General features: G+C 42.5%; 2 protein-coding genes and 1 long non-coding RNA gene across 3 annotated transcripts; 2 read left to right on the top strand and 1 right to left on the bottom strand.

Annotated features, from left to right (window-relative positions):
- Positions 1-156: 156 nt before the first annotated feature.
- LOC130140840 (uncharacterized) lies at positions 157-1100 on the bottom strand. Its single transcript, XR_008818851.1, has 2 exons — positions 736-1100; positions 157-584 (listed from the first exon to the last, which is right to left on the bottom strand). It is a non-coding gene; the product is annotated as an uncharacterized LOC130140840 (long non-coding RNA).
- A 5025-nt stretch (positions 1101-6125) lies between these two features.
- Positions 6126-8711, top strand: LOC115669890 (pentatricopeptide repeat-containing protein At2g33680). The gene has a single exon (XM_030591047.2). The coding sequence runs from the start codon at positions 6294-6296 to the stop codon at positions 8457-8459; it is 2166 nt and encodes a 721-aa protein (XP_030446907.1). The 5' UTR covers positions 6126-6293; the 3' UTR covers positions 8460-8711.
- Positions 8712-9506: 795 nt separating this feature from the next.
- LOC115669891 (uncharacterized) lies at positions 9507-12006 on the top strand. The gene is made up of 2 exons (XM_030591048.2): positions 9507-11063; positions 11166-12006. The coding sequence occupies exons 1-2, from the start codon at positions 9637-9639 to the stop codon at positions 11455-11457; spliced, it is 1719 nt and encodes a 572-aa protein (XP_030446908.1). The 5' UTR covers positions 9507-9636; the 3' UTR covers positions 11458-12006.
- The last annotated feature ends 4396 nt before the right edge of the window (positions 12007-16402 follow it).

Here is a 16402-nt window from a genome sequence, read left to right as displayed (position 1 = left end):
ACTTTTCATTTTCCAATCTTTACCAAAGAACTCCATTTTATCTAGCTAGCCAACCCCTCCAATTTTCTTTTTCTTTTTCTTTTTGCCTTTTTTAACTTTCTTCTGCTAAAAATTCAGAAAAAAAAACTGAGATAACCCTAGATAAAGGACTTGGAAGATGTGAATCATGTGATCACAAAAAGAAACGGAAACATAAACTATGATATACATATTTGTTTGCTGGGAAAGAAACCAGGGATTTTAACTCTAGTTTTCCAGGAACAATGAAGAGATGGGGCAGGAAGAAGAACTAGGGTTTCGAGTGGACAGATCAAACGATCGATCACAGAGCGACGGTCATCACTTTATGAATCCATCTTCTTCTGTTTTCCAGGTCACACCCATGCACGAGACGTGTCAACAGCTAAATTTAAGCCCTGCCAAACAGCAAAAATGAGGAGAAGAGAAAGATCAAACGCCGAGACCAGTGGACTCATGAACATGTCTATCATCTCCTCTTTAAAGGAACTAAAAAAACCAGAAATTAGCGGCAACACCAAGAGATGTTTCTGCAAATCTACAAGAACCAAAGTTGTGGTAACTTCCTGCATCCACAATAAATGAATACAAGAAAAAAGTGAGAACATGTGTGTTTGTGTGTGTGTGTGTGTGTGTGTGTGTGTGAGAGAGAGAGAGAGAGAGAGAGAGAGAGGAGAGAGAGAGAGAGAGAGAGAGGGAGGGTTTGGTGGTGTTTACCTTGTTTTCACTCTATCAAAAAGCTTGAAGAAATCAGCTGATAAAACATGAAGAAATGATTCAAGAAGAATGATTCATGAAGGGTTTCACAGAGAGAGCCAAACAGAGCTCAGTTGGCAGTCCGCCCACCTTCAAGAGATCACAAGGGGGACTTGATAAAGAATCTTTCCTTGTTATCCCCTTGTTTTGTTTTACTTTTCTGGGAGGGTTTGAGATGAGATCGGTGGGAGGTGGACAGAATGCCAATGAACTCTGTTGGGAACCCTTTGCGATACCCTCATGAAATAAGTATCAGATGAAACTCCTCTCTATCTTCCATTGTTAGTCTTGGACGAAGTGATGAGCGTATATATGGGGTGCGCTTGGGGGAGCTTCGACGAAATGATTTTGCACATTTCTCGAAAGATCTTTGACTTAAGGTTCATTTATTCAACACAAATATCGTATGTTTAAATGAATTGCGATATATTTTTCTTTAAAAGTCACCTAAAATCTCGTACCATAGTTACCGAAACACATTTATCTTAAATTTTTTAAATTTATACTCATGTGACATATTTACCCCATACTTTTTTATGACACTCTTGATGTAACATATTTATCACAAACTTTTGTTCACTGACACAAAAAATTTCAAACTTATATAAACCTGCGCTACACATTTGCCTTTCATCAAGATTTTTTCCTGTTTTCTTTTTTTTTTCCTTCGTCATTACCATTGCCCTCACAACCGCCATTGCCCTTCCTCACGATCATCAAACCAAAGAAGAAAACGAACGAGGAGGTTCAAAAAAACAGGAAAAAGAAAATGAGAAAAAAACATACAATGAGTTGACATATTTTTACCACGTTAGCACCGCTTACTTTCCGTCGACCATTAGGTACAACGTTTGTTTACAGAATTTTGACGGAGGGTAAATATGTCACACGGGTACAAGTTTGGGTGAATGTGTCACATGGTTACAAGTTTGAGATTTTTAGGGTCACGGAAGAAAGTTTGAGGTAAATGTGCACATAAATACAAGTTTAGGGCTTATGGTGTCACCAAAAAAGTTTAGAGTAAATGTATCTCAGTAGATATAGTTTTGAGCTTTAAAGTAAAGAATGAGAGAAAATAGAAGAATACCCACCAAAGCAAAACTGTAGAATGGATATTAGGGAAAACACACCCATCGAAACAAAATTGGAAACTTGAAAATGTGTACTAAGATCCGGAATACCCATTGCACTCACATTTGGAACTCAGCGAGGGAGAACATGAACCCGGATCCCGCGTACCCAGATCTCGGCGACTACCGATCGTCGACCCTCAACAACACTCAACTCTCGACGACTGTCCCCCGGCGACCATAGACTCTAGGCTCACGTCTATCAGAATATGGAGTGACGGGTGTTGAAATGCAATTGAGAGCAAAACGAAACCCTAAAAGTTTGGGTTGAGGTAGATGTCGAAGAGTGGGATTCCCACAAAAGTCGACAAAAAACGATGGTTGTTTCACTTTCCTGGCAAATTATCCCATCACTAGCGAGGCAACGAAGCTCCGTCGACTCTGTTACGATGAGGGTGAAGACTAAAGTAGAGACGATGAACATTAGAAATGAAGGCCAAATAGGAATTCAAAAACAATAGTGAGGGTAAATTTGGAAGAAAAAAATTTCGTTAATCTTTAGAGATGGCTATCCAAAAATGTTGAAAGCACAAGGCAAGTCCTGTCTTGAGCTTTAGGATTTGTCAATGCTTACTTTCTCCCAAAGTAGTCCAAAAATTTTTTACCAAAAGTTGTGACTTTTACTCGATGGACTTTAGAGGCCTAGAACCCTTGAAAAAGCTAAACCAAATGCAGCCATATTCTCTTGTATTTTCAATAGAAGGTAATGCAATCCTATTAATAAGGTATTGCTTTTTAGTGTGCTTATTAAAACATTCACAAATTGTAACCCCACCGTTCGTGGTTAAGGAACGAAGAGATTTGCATATTAAAGTGCACGTCATATGTTTGATTCCCCACATCATCGATTATGTAAATAACTTATAACTTATTCAGATTTTAGCCGATGACTTACCTGATTTATACGATTAGTAGGATAATGGCTGGACCCAAAAATTATCTAGAAGAGATAAGGTCTTTTATGGCAAGGAAAGGAAGAGAGGGTCAAATTGGATGGTATATTAGCAAGGGGGAGCTTCTTTATGGGTTCAGGAAATCGTGACAATTATGTATTCCTTTCCACGATGAAAATCCATTTGAGTGTTTTTCCTTTTAATAGTGTAGGGGTATGCATGGAGGCTCGGTTATGTAGAAGTCCTTAAAACACCCTGCAAGTCTCATAAACTGATCAAGTGCATTTCTTTTATTTATATAGGTGACCCTAACTGAAAAAGTTTACAATGCAATTTACGACATTTGATTGAAAATGCCTCTAATTCATGAACTAGAAATTCCTAATCCGAAATGACTGTATTTATCAGGTTCGAAATCGCTTCTCTTGTGTATTTACCTATCGATATCCCAACCTATTGAAATTCCTTCTCTCCATTCTAGCTTTTCTCATATGTTAATAATGTGAACAAGAACACCCTACGAATCTCAAAACATTGCAATCGCAGATGGCAAAGTGCAATCATGTACATGCACCTCAACGGCTAGCTTGCAATCAGATGACTGATGAGTGATGTCTTTTCATGCGGTCACTTTTGTAGAAAAATGCTAAAAACAGAAAGTGTGTTCAATGGCTTCATCATGAGTGGATAGATTTCTTCGTGTTTTCATTTTTTCAGTGCCTGAATCATTGCCGGTTTGTATTAGATGTCTCCTTTTTCTTTTGAGTCAATAAATAAATATATATTATATATAATATCAATACACCAAAAGTTTATTTTGCCAAAAATCACCAAAACTCTCAAACTATTTTCACTGTAACATATTTACTGTAAAAAAAATTTTGTAATACTAAAAATTTCAAATTTATACCTATATAATATATTTACCCTCCATAAAAAATCTGCCTACATGAAACTTTAGAAAGCAAATAGTGTTGACATGGCATCTATGTGACTTAAGTAAAATAAAAACGACGTTATTTTGGCTGAAAAATCATCTAACTGAATCTTGACATAGGACAAATATATCACATAAGTATAAATTTGGAGTTTTTTATGTCGCGAGAACAATTTTAGAGTGCAACGGTAGACATAATTTGTATTTTTTTTTTTGTGGCTTTTGGCTATTATTTACTAGTCTAAAATCCCTACTAGTCTAACATCCCTACTTAAAGTCCAAAGTGCTTCTAGATATCCGTACAGTCAAAGAAAAATAAATGGTAGAGATTCAGAGAAGATCTCTATATAAAGATTTTCTTTTTTACGTGACGTGTCAAATATTTACCCGGGTCTCGTGTATCAAAACGATGGATCCTTTTTTTCTTTTCTTTTTTCCTATTTTTTTGCCAATTATGATAAATCTATTTATCAAATAATGACGTGTAAATACGATTGTATTACACTCGTCTCGTTAAAAGCAAAGAGGAGCAATTAATTCCGTGGATTTTATTTTTTATTTTTTTCTGCACATCCTCTTTTGCCTCCATCCTGTTCATGCAGGAGAACAATGAAATGAAATCCTTCCATTTTGTCGCCCGATACGTCGCCCTCGTCGCGGCTAGGACCCTCCTTAAAGAGCGTATTCAAAAAAGAGTCACGTTGATTAAACATATTTAACAATTAATTCGTTTTTTTTTTCAAAATAATGCACCGTTCGCAATCGATTTAATAAAAGAAATTTTGTATTTCACAACAAAAAAAAGTTTTGATAATAAAATCATCTTGTGAACAAGTATCGCGGAGCACTTGGTAAGCATGCTTAATGAAGAATATCTCAATTTTCGAAATAGTAATTGCACATAACACGAGACAAAAAACGATGCAATTAAAATGGAAAACATTCTTTAATTTAATAAAATAAAAAGAGTTTCGAAATTCTCAACACATTGTTTTTTCTCGGGGGCTCTGTATAACCAATACATCAAAAGTCAAAACATTTCTTGTTCGACATATGTTTTTTCGAAGACTTGTTACCGAGATCCGTATTTCAAATTGTGCACTTTTTTTTGTAAATGATGTTTTAAGGAATGTTCAAGGTGCTCGCTAATCATTTCTAATCAGAACATTTTAATTTTCAAAATGTCAATAACACGCGAAAATTATTGGATCCCCATGTTATTTACTATGGCAGCCCCAATGAATTGACTCTAGCGCATTAATTGAATGAGATTTTACGCCTCCAACTCTTCCACATCAATTGAATTTGGCAGTTCATCCATTCAAAGAATCATCATTGTCCCTAAGGACATATTGACTTTGCTCTCTTGCTAGAGCCGTGCCCTCCAGAAAAAAATCCACTATGAAATGGATTTTGTTGACGAGTACTTTTTAGATATTTATTAATTATTAAACAGAGAGTTCTTTTTTTTTATATAATTTTTACTTTGCCGGTCGTCCAGGGCCATGTATAATTAATACGTGAAAAATGAAGTAGATGATTTGAATCATAGAAAACCGAAATTCTCTATGTAGTAGATGATTTGAAGTTAAGTTCGCCGCAGTGTCATTTTGTTATGAGAAAATGGAAATGAAAACGTATATGAAATATTGAAATAAAGTATAAAAAATCAGAATGGTAATTTATTTTCAAATTACCGTATTTGATAAAAACTAGATATCACTTTTTATTGTTCTAATCAATTTTGGTTGTCAAAATGTTTTTATAAAAACAAGTAAATTTATAATGTATGCTTGCAATATCAAGTTTTCTTATAATAAGTAATTGCCGAACTCGGAACCTAATTATTGATCATTTAGGTTCCGTTTGTTTCGCAAAAAATGAATGACTTGAAAAATATTTTCCTAAAAATGATCACTCGTATTATTTGAAATAATTAGCCAATTGAAAATATTTAATCATCAACAACAATTTATGTCTAAACATTAATATTTTTCATTTCTTCAATTTTGTAAGCGAAATGAGCAATCATATTTTAGAAAAATAATTTTCAAATTATTCATTTTTAACGAAACAAACGGATTCATAACACGCCCATGCAAGTTACGCCATGATGACGCGATGCTTACATAACGAGCTTTCGAAGCTTTTCCTTGCACGAAGTTACTACGTACACGTCTTTTAGTCAATTTAATTAATTAATAAACCCTTTTGACTTACGAAATAATAATCGTATAACTCGTAATAAATAATAATAGTCTTGGGCTTCAAAACAAAAAAGACCAGCCTGGGCCGGACATGTAATGGGCCGGCCGGCCCAAGGACAACCGAATGATTAGGCGATCCGGTTCGGCCCAAGCCCACGGGCGCTCCTCCGTCTTCTTCCTCTCGCCGTCGCGTGTTCTCGAGTTCCACCGCCATTGCCGTTCGTTTCGAACTCCGATGCGAGCTTCGTGGTTTTCGAATTGTGTCTCTTCGTTGCACCCACATGAATCATGATCTCTCGACCAATGCGCCGTCGCGTTGCAGTGCTCCGCCGCACGACAAGGAGTGAAATTGATGAGTCTCCTTCCTCCTCGGTATCGCTCCGTCTTCGACGCGCTCGTCACGTACACCCAGCAGAAGGACCTCCGAAGCGGGACATCCCTCCACGCCCAGCTCATCAGGAGCGGCGCCTCCACCGTCACTTACCTCGCTAATGGCCTGATCAACTTCTACGCCAAGTGCGGTCGGTTGGACAGGGCCGAGCTCGTTTTCGACGGCGTGGCCGACAGGGACGTCGTCTCGTGGAACTGCCTCATCAATGGGTACTCTCGGAAGGGACCCAGTGGGTCGTTCCTCGTGATGGGGCTGCTGCTGCGCATGCGGGAAGAGAATGTCTTGCCCAACGCCCACACCTTCGCCGGCGTTTTCACCGCCGCTTCGAATGTTGTCGATGTCTCCGGTGGCAGGCAGGCGCATGCGTTGGCTATTAAGACCGCGAGCTTTGGCGATGTCTTTGTCGGGAGCTCTCTGCTGAATATGTATTGCAAGGCGGGGCTCGTGGGTGATGCACGCAAGGTGTTTGATAGAATGCACGAGAGGAACTCGGTTTCTTGGGCCACGATGGTTTCTGGGTACGCCTCACTGCGTATGGCTGCTGAGGCTGCTGGGCTGTTTCTGTTGATGCGTGAGGAAGGGGAAGATCAAAATGAGTTTGTTTTCACTAGTGTTCTTAGTGCTTTGACAGTTCCTGAAACTGTTGACTGTGGTAGGCAAATTCATTGTCTTGCTGCTAAAATGGGTTTGCTGTCATTCGCATCTGTTTGGAACGCTCTTGTGACAATGTATGCGAAATGTGGTGGCTTAGAGGATGCACTTCAGGCATTTGAATTTTCTACTGCTAAGAATTCGATCACGTGGTCTGCGATGATTACTGGTTATGCACAAAGTGGTGAATCTCACAAGGCCTTGAAGTTATTTTCTAGCATGCATTTTTCTGGGGTTGGCCCTAGCGAATTCACTCTTGTTGGTGTTATCAATGCTTGTAGTGACATTGGTGCTGTCAAAGAAGGAAGACAGGCCCATTGCTATTGCGTAAAACTAGGATTCGAGGAGCAGATATATATCATGACAGCTTTGGTTGACATGTATGCAAAATGCGGCAGCATTGATGATGCTAGGAAAGGATTTGATTATCTTCAAGAACCCGATGTTGTCCTGTGGACGTCCATGATTGGAGGGTATGCACAAAATGGGGAAAACGAAAGTGCTTTGTGTTTATATTGTAGAATGCAGAGTGAAGGGATCGCTGCTAATGAGCTAACCATGGCTAGTGTTTTAAAAGCTTGCGCAAGCCTTGCTGCTTTGGAGCAAGGCAAGCAAATCCATGCCGGAATTATTAAGCAAGGCTTGGGTCTCAAAGTTCCCATTGGAAGTGCTCTGTCAAGTATGTATGCAAAGTGTGGAAGCCTTGAAGATGGGAACCTTGTTTTTAGGAGGATGCCGTCCCGGGATGTATTGTCATGGAACGCAATGATATCAGGGCTTTCTCAAAATGGCTTGGGCAGCGCAGCCCTTGAACTCTTTGAGGAAATGCGGATGGAAGGTGTAAAGCCCGACTATGTAACGTTTGTGAACGTTCTCTCTGCCTGTAGCCACATGGGACTGGTAGATAGAGGTTGGGCTTACTACAAGATGATGTCCGATGAATTTGGCATAGAGCCAAGAGTAGAGCACTATGCTTGCATGGTTGATCTCTTGAGCCGTGCTGGGAAGCTCAATGAAGCCAAAGACTTCATCGAATCAGCAACTGTCGATCACGGTTTATGTTTATGGCGGATATTACTAGGTGCCTGTCGGAACCACCATGACTACGAGTTGGGAGCGTACGCTGGAGAGAAGCTAATGGAGTTAGGATCGCCAGAGTCATCCGCCTACGTGCTGCTGTCTAGCATCTATACCGCCTTGGGCAAGAGGGATGATGTGGAACGGGTTAGGAGGTTGATGAAAGCTCAGGGGGTATGTAAAGAGCCCGGATGTAGCTGGATCGAGCTGAAGAGCGGGGTTCACGTGTTTGTTGTCGGTGACCAGATGCACCCGCAGATACAGGAAATACGCTCGGAATTGCGAATTATAAGCAAGCAAATGAAGGATGAAGGTTATCAACCAGCCCCCGATTCGTTAAAACCGATCGTTTCATGTTCAGACGACGAGGAGATGATGGGGGAGATGTGCTTCGCGTAGTTGGTACCCCACGCTAATCCCATCTTACACTGAGAAAAACTGTTGTAGTTTCTATTTTTCTTGATTGAATCAGAGATCCTCTTGTAACAACAATTTGGAAAAAAAAAAAACATCTGATTCCATCCTGATCCATGGCGCGTGTCGTGTACAAATTCTGTGAAACTTTGGTTTCTTTAAGTTGGGGGCAGGGCAAGGGATGAATTCCTACAGTCCATATCAGAACACTAGGTTGAGAGTTCTCCTCCTTAATAATCCACCGTCTCAGTTACACTTAGAATATCAGCTACACTCGATCATCGGCGCAACGCACATCCTATCTCGGTCGTACCGAACTATTATGCAAAGACTCAACATGCAATTACCCTTTGAACTTCTAGACAGGGCCTCATTAGTAGATTTCATGAAGTGAATGAGAAATGACTCTTCTTACTTGATAGTCACGACCCGGAAAGTTCGACTCATGTCAATAATAAATCGGAATAATGGCACAAACAGTCATTAAACTTTGGCTTAATGTGCAATGTGGTTTCTGAATATTTAATTTGTTGAATGTAGTCCTTGAATTTTAACCTAATGTTCAATATGGTCCTTGAACTTTTACTTTGTTTAATATGGTCCATAAACTTTTGGTACATATTCAATGTAGATCCCGAACTATATTGAACAATTTCATATAGTTCAGTGATTAAATTGAACATGTACCAAAAGTTTAAAGACGACATTGAACAAATTAAAAGTTCAGGGACCGCATTGCACATTAGGTTAAAGTTCAGAGATCACAGTGAATAAATTAAAAGTTTATAAACCATATTGTACATTGAGACAAAATTCAGCGACTATTTGTATTATTTTACCTAATGAATTCTTAATGTACATCTTTTTTTCCCTTTGAATTAAGTCTTGGGTTTGGATGAGAATCTTTTGGGCCTCGTCGATTTTAAGCTATCGCAACATTGATTGACGTGAAAAATAAACCGTGGATTTGCATGCATAAATTTCATTCGATTCCTGTCGTAAATCTCTTCCCAAAAGTTGCACACCGCACCATACCCTCCCGTGAGAACACACGACACGTCGTTTCCGAATGTCTCTGCTACGCTGATGGTTCGGGGGCTTAGGGTTTATCAGTCACCAGACGACAACCTCCGCAACTTTCCGTCGCATTAAAGAACCGCCAATGGAGCCCTCTGCCAATCCCGACCCTCCCTCGCTCGACCCTGCCGCCGAGGCCCCGCGATCGCCGCCGCCCCAGCAAGAACCCGACCCCAAGAAGCCCAAGATGTCCTCCACCGCCACCACCTCCGACGACGACGAGGAAGCCGCCGCCGTCGCCGCCGCGGACGCCGACGACACCAGCAGGAAGCCAAGGTACAAGCGCCGCAAGGTCGCCATCTTCTTCGCGTACTGCGGCGTCGGCTACCAGGGCATGCAGAAGAACCCGGGAGCCAAGACCATCGAGGGCGACCTCGAGGAAGCCCTCTTCCACTCCGGCGCCGTCCCCGAGGCCGACCGCGGCCGCCCCAAGCGCTACGACTGGGCCCGCTCGGCCCGCACCGACAAGGGCGTGAGCGCCGCGGGTCAGGTCGTCTCCGGGCGGTTCTACATCGACCCGCCCGGGCTCGTCGACCGGCTCAACTCCAACCTCGCCTCCCAGATTCGGATCTTCGGGTACAAGAGGGCGACGTCGTCGTTCAATGCCAAGAAGTTCTGCGACCGGCGCAGGTACGTGTATTTGATCCCGGTGTTTGCGCTTGATCCGAGCACGCACCGCGACAGGGAGAGCGTGGCGGCTAGTCTGTGGTCTGGGAATGAGCTCGTCAAGTGCTTGGAGTGTTCGGAGAGAGGGCGGAAGGTTGTTGGGGTGATGGGTAAGCGCAATTTCCAGTTAAGGGGATGGGTCGATGATGTGAATGGGTGTGGGGAGGTCACTAATGACTCCGATGAGGCCAAAGTTGAGTCGGGCATTACGTCGAACGACTGCTGTGGAGTCAGTGATGTGAATGGGTCTGGGGAGGTCACTATTGACTCCGATGAGACCAAAGTCGAGTCGGGCATTACGTCGAACGACTGCTGTGCAGTCGTGGGAACTGAAGTTAAAGAGGGTATTGTTGATTCCTCGAGCAATGGCATTGATGATAAATCCAATTCCAATGTCATCAACAAGGTAGACACTTCCAGTGTGGTGGACAATGTAGTATCTGCGGACACCGCACCTGCTGATTTGGATACTAGTTCAGTGGTTAAATTAGACGGCGAAATTGCAGAGACTATAGTACATGGGGAGGAGAAACCAGTGACAGGAAGTGGGTATTGTTATGGAGAGGAGGAGAAGGAGAGGTTCAATAGAATTTTGTGGTATTATGTGGGAACTCACAATTTCCACAACTTCACCACCAGAACAAAAGCCGAGGATCCCTCGGCACGACGATACATTATTTCTTTCGACGCGAATGCTGTAGTCACCGTTGAAGGTATCGAATTTGTCAAGTGTGAGGTCATGGGTCAGAGTTTCATGCTTCATCAGATACGGAAAATGATGGGACTTGCGGTGGCAATCATGAGGAATTGTGCTCCGGAGACGCTGATTGCGAATGCTTTGCAGAAGTAAGTACGGTCACTGCTTCTCCTTGGGTGAATGATATGTTTTTGCAGTGCAGTTTTCTTTGTTTTATTTTGCTATTTTGAACTTTTAGTTATCTTCCTCAGGGACGTTAAAATCAACGTGCCAACAGCTCCTGAAGTTGGCCTATACCTGGACGAGTGCTTCTTCACATCATATAATAACAAATGGAAGGATAGCCATGAAGAGCTCTCCATGAAAGACTATGAGAAAGAGGCAGAAGACTTCAAAATGAAATACATATACTCCCATATAGGCTTGACAGAGCGCAAAGAAGGAGTTGTGGCTCTCTGGTTGCATTCCTTGAATTATCGGAACTATCCTGATTTACGTGCTGGTGATAAGCAAGAATTGACAGAAAATAAGAGCAGTGAATAAGGGACATGGATGTGGACGTGGTGAAATTCATTTGTTCAACGTGTCAGGATGCTTCTCGTCGAGATGCTCTTGCCACTCAGTTTTGCCATACACATTCAGGTGACTTTGGTATTTGATCCTGACACTTATCCTATGTAAGGCTCTTGTTACTTAGAATAGTTTGGAAACCTAAAAATCAGATTAAGCTTGTGCGATTTTGCGAAATTCTACATCTTTCCTATGTATGCTCCGCAGTGGCATGAGAAGCAGGCAAGTCAGCTGCAATCACGTTTTTTCTGTGCCATTTCTTTAAGCCAAACATGTCATTTAATCGTGTCTATCTTGAGATCGAGACATCTATGAACGGCCGGAGCTCTTTGTGCATCGATTGCATTGCATCTAGGTTTGTAATTTGTCATTGAGGGTCTGGGGGAGGGGCTGAAGACTGACCTTGACAACGATGTTTTTGGTGATGCCAATTTCATATTGTAACCAGAGGGCATTCATATAGTGACTAAACTCCACTCACTGACATTATGTTCATATTGGTATTGTTTTCTGTTATCGCAATTACAACTGTCGCTAAACATCTGTAAGGTTGAACAGGGTGCAGTCATCTCTAACTGAGATTGCAACGGAATCGCATAATTTTGGCTCTTCTTTTTGGAGGAAGCCGTGAACTTCTACATGCCGTTTAATTTGTGTGAGTGAGAATGACGTCTGGAATTCTGCAGTTCAGTTTATCGCTCTGCTTCCTCTTGATAGAAAATGCATATGCTTAGCTATTAGGTATCAATAGCAGAAAGTTATACGAGAAGGTATTGTGATGGTAATCTGTTGTGGATGATTTGTTTTGGTGCTTGAAATGAAAAAGCTTGAACTAGCTTTCTCGTACCATTGAGTGTGGAACAAAATATTTTACTTGTGATAATCAATTGATCATATGAATGAGATGGGAATTTCAGCTTTATTGAGATGTAAAATTATTCTAAATTTATTGGGAAAATTGTCAAATCAGACATAAACTTATCGTACGTTTGTCAATTTAGTCTTAAATTTTTGAATTTAGTCCTAAACATTTTATCGAAATTTCAATATACTCCTTCCGATCAATTTTCTCTATAAAATGCTAATGTAGGACGGCCGGCGATAACTGGATTGCCATATCAACGATTTTCGGCGAAAATTGACTTGAAGAACTACATTGAAATTTCGGGTAATGGTTTAGAATTGAATTGACAAATTTAGGAAGTTTAGGACAGAATTGACATCCGTAAAATAGTTTTAAGACTGATTAAATAATTGTTTCTCAATTCATCAATTAAGAGATTTGCCCCAACTTATTATAATAGGCTTAAAATCGAATTATCCTATGTGTTTTTCATTGGCCTTCTTTTTTATCCTTCCATGTGTATGTCATACGCATCGGTTTCTTCGTTTTGCCGTACTACCATATTTAGTACATGAACGGAGTAATGTTAGGTTTATTCAAAGAAAATGATTTCGACGGTGCCACTCGAGAAAATATGGGACTCGGTTCGGTTACTCGCGATCGAACGGGATTATGCTAAAAGTGCCAAATTTTTTTATAAACATGTATATGAATTGAGAAAGAGAGTCCCAAACTATGTAGACATTGTCCGATCATTGATCATTACGATGATATATATACGGTGGTGAACGCAGATTGGCATTGTGACCTGAGACCACCGGTCATTAATACGCACATGGTAGAGAACAAAATGCCAGGAGGTGGTCCAAGCCAAAGTCTCAACCCCAAAGAGCGAATCACGATGAGGTCAGCCACCGAGATGTGATCGCGACCGACCATTCATTGGCTTGCGTTCAAAGATAGCAGCAGTATTTACTATTTAGTAGAGTTTATCGTGTGAGCCGCGCTCTATCTCAATGCAAGTGATCCATCGATCCATATGAACATCGAGATACCAAATTCTACCAGCCTCGCTTAAAACCTACATGATCTAGTATTATGTACGCATCGATTGCGATAATGGGTATTTTCTTTTTCACCGACCCGGTTTATATACGAGTAAATTTCATCGCGAGTACCAATCCTGTTGAACGGGGATATCTCCATCGCATCAATGATCTATCTCACTAAGACCCACAATCAGACGCAACCTCATCAGTTGTCGTAACAATATCTGTCCTTGTCATCTTTTGTCACACCCCTCTTATTTACTCTTCAGATGTTCAATGCACTAGCTCGATCACACGAGATTTAGCCCAAAAAGTCAACAGTCAATGGGATCAGATTTGAAGGTGAAAGTGATCCGCACTCTTTTGCTTCCCGTGTTTGGTACCCGTCTCCCCCAACACGGCACGCTCTGTCCAAAACTAGTCTATGAACAACATAAACACGATCCGAAAAGGTAAAATCAAAATAAGAATTTCTAAAAATATCGACACCATGCGATAGTCATTAGATAGGAAGAGATGCTATCTTCAGAGTTCAGACTATTTTGAAGCGGAATCACACTCATTGCCTAGGACACGCGTTAACAAAAGTAATCGTGCATCAACATGTTTATCGTGTCATATATGGATCAAAAATTTCAGACAGATCAGCGTATTATGTCGTGTCGCGTCGCAGGAACCGTTTTATTGGGCCCCATCATGATCGTGTGGATATTTTTAATTAGTCATATTAATTTTATATTCATTTTTAGAGATAGAGAGAGAGAGAGAATATTCCAAAGCATATGCCGCGTTTGGACCGGAGTTTTTCCTGGATTCTACTGCCCCTACTCGCAGATTCAATTTTTTGGAGGAAAAAAAAAAAGAAGAGGAGAAAAGAATGATCGGCATCTCCATCTGACACGTGTCGGTGTGGGCCCCCTTCCCCTGGGCCTTTCATCTCGGTCTTCGTTACAGGGGTGGATCGAGGGGCGGTTTAATCCCTCGGGTGGTTCTCCCGATCAGAGCTTCGTGCTGGTCAACGGCTGCGATGCGCCCCGCCGCTCTGATCAGCCGGTCCCCCGCGAGAAAATATTCAGTGGTTACTGCTCACCACGTCACCAGCCCACATGGCATATATGAGCTTAGTTGGCTCCATTCGGAGAGTGACACATGTTCTCTGACATGGACATGAAAAGAAAATAAAAAATTAAAATCCGAAGCTTTCTCCTTCTTTTCCCTAGCCGGTCAGTAGACTGTAGGGTGGGTGAAAAAGGACACAACAATAAATGATAACCCGCGTAAAACTCCCTCTCTTCTTTTCAATTTTCAGGAGCTTCTACCTTCTATACCTTCTCTCTCGCCTTTTACGTTTCTAAGACTCTCTCCCTTCTTTTCTTTTCTTTTCAAGAGCTTCTTCACCTGCTCTCTCTCCTCTTTTGCGTTTTCATTTTACCATTGAAAGATGCAGAGGTGCTCTTTCATGCTTCCGATCACTCAGTACTTCGAGTGCTCCAAACAAGCTGGCTTGGTCCGCTCTTACTGCTCTTCTTCTTCTTCCGGTGAGTGTGGTCGTCCGCAGCCACATGTCATTTCTGGTTTGTCTGAAGAGAGACATCAACGTCGTCATCGTCATCTTAGTGCTGCTCCTCTTGGTGTTCCTCCTCGAAAGGTTGGGTTGCCTTAGATTTTGTTGTAATATTCAAGCATAGATCATGTTACGAAGAGATCAGTAACCTTACCAATGGTGTGCCAGTGTTGATTTTCTTTTGTCAATGTAAAAATTGTTATAACGGGATCCGTCTCTATAGCAGGTAAGAGTGAGGGAAAAGTATATTGCGCATGTCAAGGAACCAAGAAAGCAATCTAGAACGTGCAACGGTGGAGAAAATATTCGGTGGTTAGCATACACCAGGTCATCCGCCTACGTGGCGCACATGAGCTTAGTTGGCTCCACTCAACGGGAGACACGTGGCGCTGAGTTGGACTTGCTGAAAAATTAAAAAAAAGGCTTTCTTTTCTCTATGTGGGGACAGAGCTGAAAAATTAAGTTCCCGCCTAAAACATCCCCCTCTCTCTCTCTCTCCTCTTTTCAATTTCCAAGGCCCTTCTTTACCTGCACTCCCGGGGAAGAACAGCCAAAACACTCTCTCTCTCTTTCTCCACCGCCTCCGCCTCCGCCTCTCCCAAGAGCCCCGCCGGTCGCTCCGAGCTCAGATCTGCGCCCAAGAGGGAGAGCCCCGTGTCGCTGCGAGCTCGGATCTGCATCTGGCACGTCGCCTCCCCCAAGAGCCCCTCCGTCTCGGCTGCTGGATCCCGAGCCCCTCCGCTTCACCTCCGCCGAGCTCAGATCTGCACTCAAGAGGGAGAGCCCGCGTCGCTCCGAGCTCGGATCTACGCCGGCACGTCGCCTCCCCAAGTGCCCCTCCGTCGCGCCGGCTTGGACTCGAGCCCCTCCGCCTCCGCCGAGCTCGGTCTGCGCCCAAGAGGGAGAGCCGCCGTCGCTCAGAGCTCAAATCTGCGTCGGCACGTCGCCTCCCCCAAGAGCCCCTCCGTCGCGGCCGCGTCAGATCTGTTGTTCCGTCTCCGGCTTTTTGTATTGTGTTATAAAATAAGTTCATTTCGTATAATTTGGTCCTGCTCTCATACTCAGATTCTTTTCATTGCAGGGGATGGAAGGCTTTGGTGGAAGATTTTTGCCGCGGCACAGAGGATGTTGCTAGTATTAATTTACTGCACAAACATTCTTGTTCTTTATCTTGAGTCCCCCATATGTTGAGTTTTCTTTACTGTGTGCTTGAGCAGCAAAGTAAATTAATACCAAATTGTACGAAATGAACTTATTCTATGACACAATACATAAAGTCAGAGACGGAACAACAGATTTGCGCAACCGCGACGGAGGGGCTCTTGGGGGAGGCGACGTGCCAGACGCAGATCTGAGCTCGGAGCAACGCGGGGCTCTCCCTCTTGGGCGCAAACCTGAGCTCGGCGGAGGCGGAGGGGCTCGGAGTCCAGCAGCCGCGACGGAGGGGCACTTGGGGGAGGC

Source organism: Syzygium oleosum, unplaced genomic scaffold, assembly GCF_021117445.2.
Source record: "Syzygium oleosum isolate NSW1041296 unplaced genomic scaffold, Sole_v2.1 Sole_v2.22, whole genome shotgun sequence".
Classification (NCBI taxonomy): Eukaryota; Viridiplantae; Streptophyta; class Magnoliopsida; order Myrtales; family Myrtaceae; genus Syzygium; species Syzygium oleosum.
Note: the sequence above shows the minus strand (reverse complement) of the source record. Positions and strands in the feature narration are given on the sequence as shown.

Coding starts and splice junctions, on each gene's coding strand:
- LOC115669891 (XM_030591048.2), top strand. CDS start 9,637: ATGGAGCCCTCTGCCAATCCCGACCCTCCCTCGCTCGACCCTGCCGCC. Junction 11,064..11,165: donor ATTGCGAATGCTTTGCAGAA/GTAAGTACGGTC, acceptor TATCTTCCTCAG/GGACGTTAAAATCAACGTGC.
- LOC115669890 (XM_030591047.2), top strand. CDS start 6,294: ATGAGTCTCCTTCCTCCTCGGTATCGCTCCGTCTTCGACGCGCTCGTC.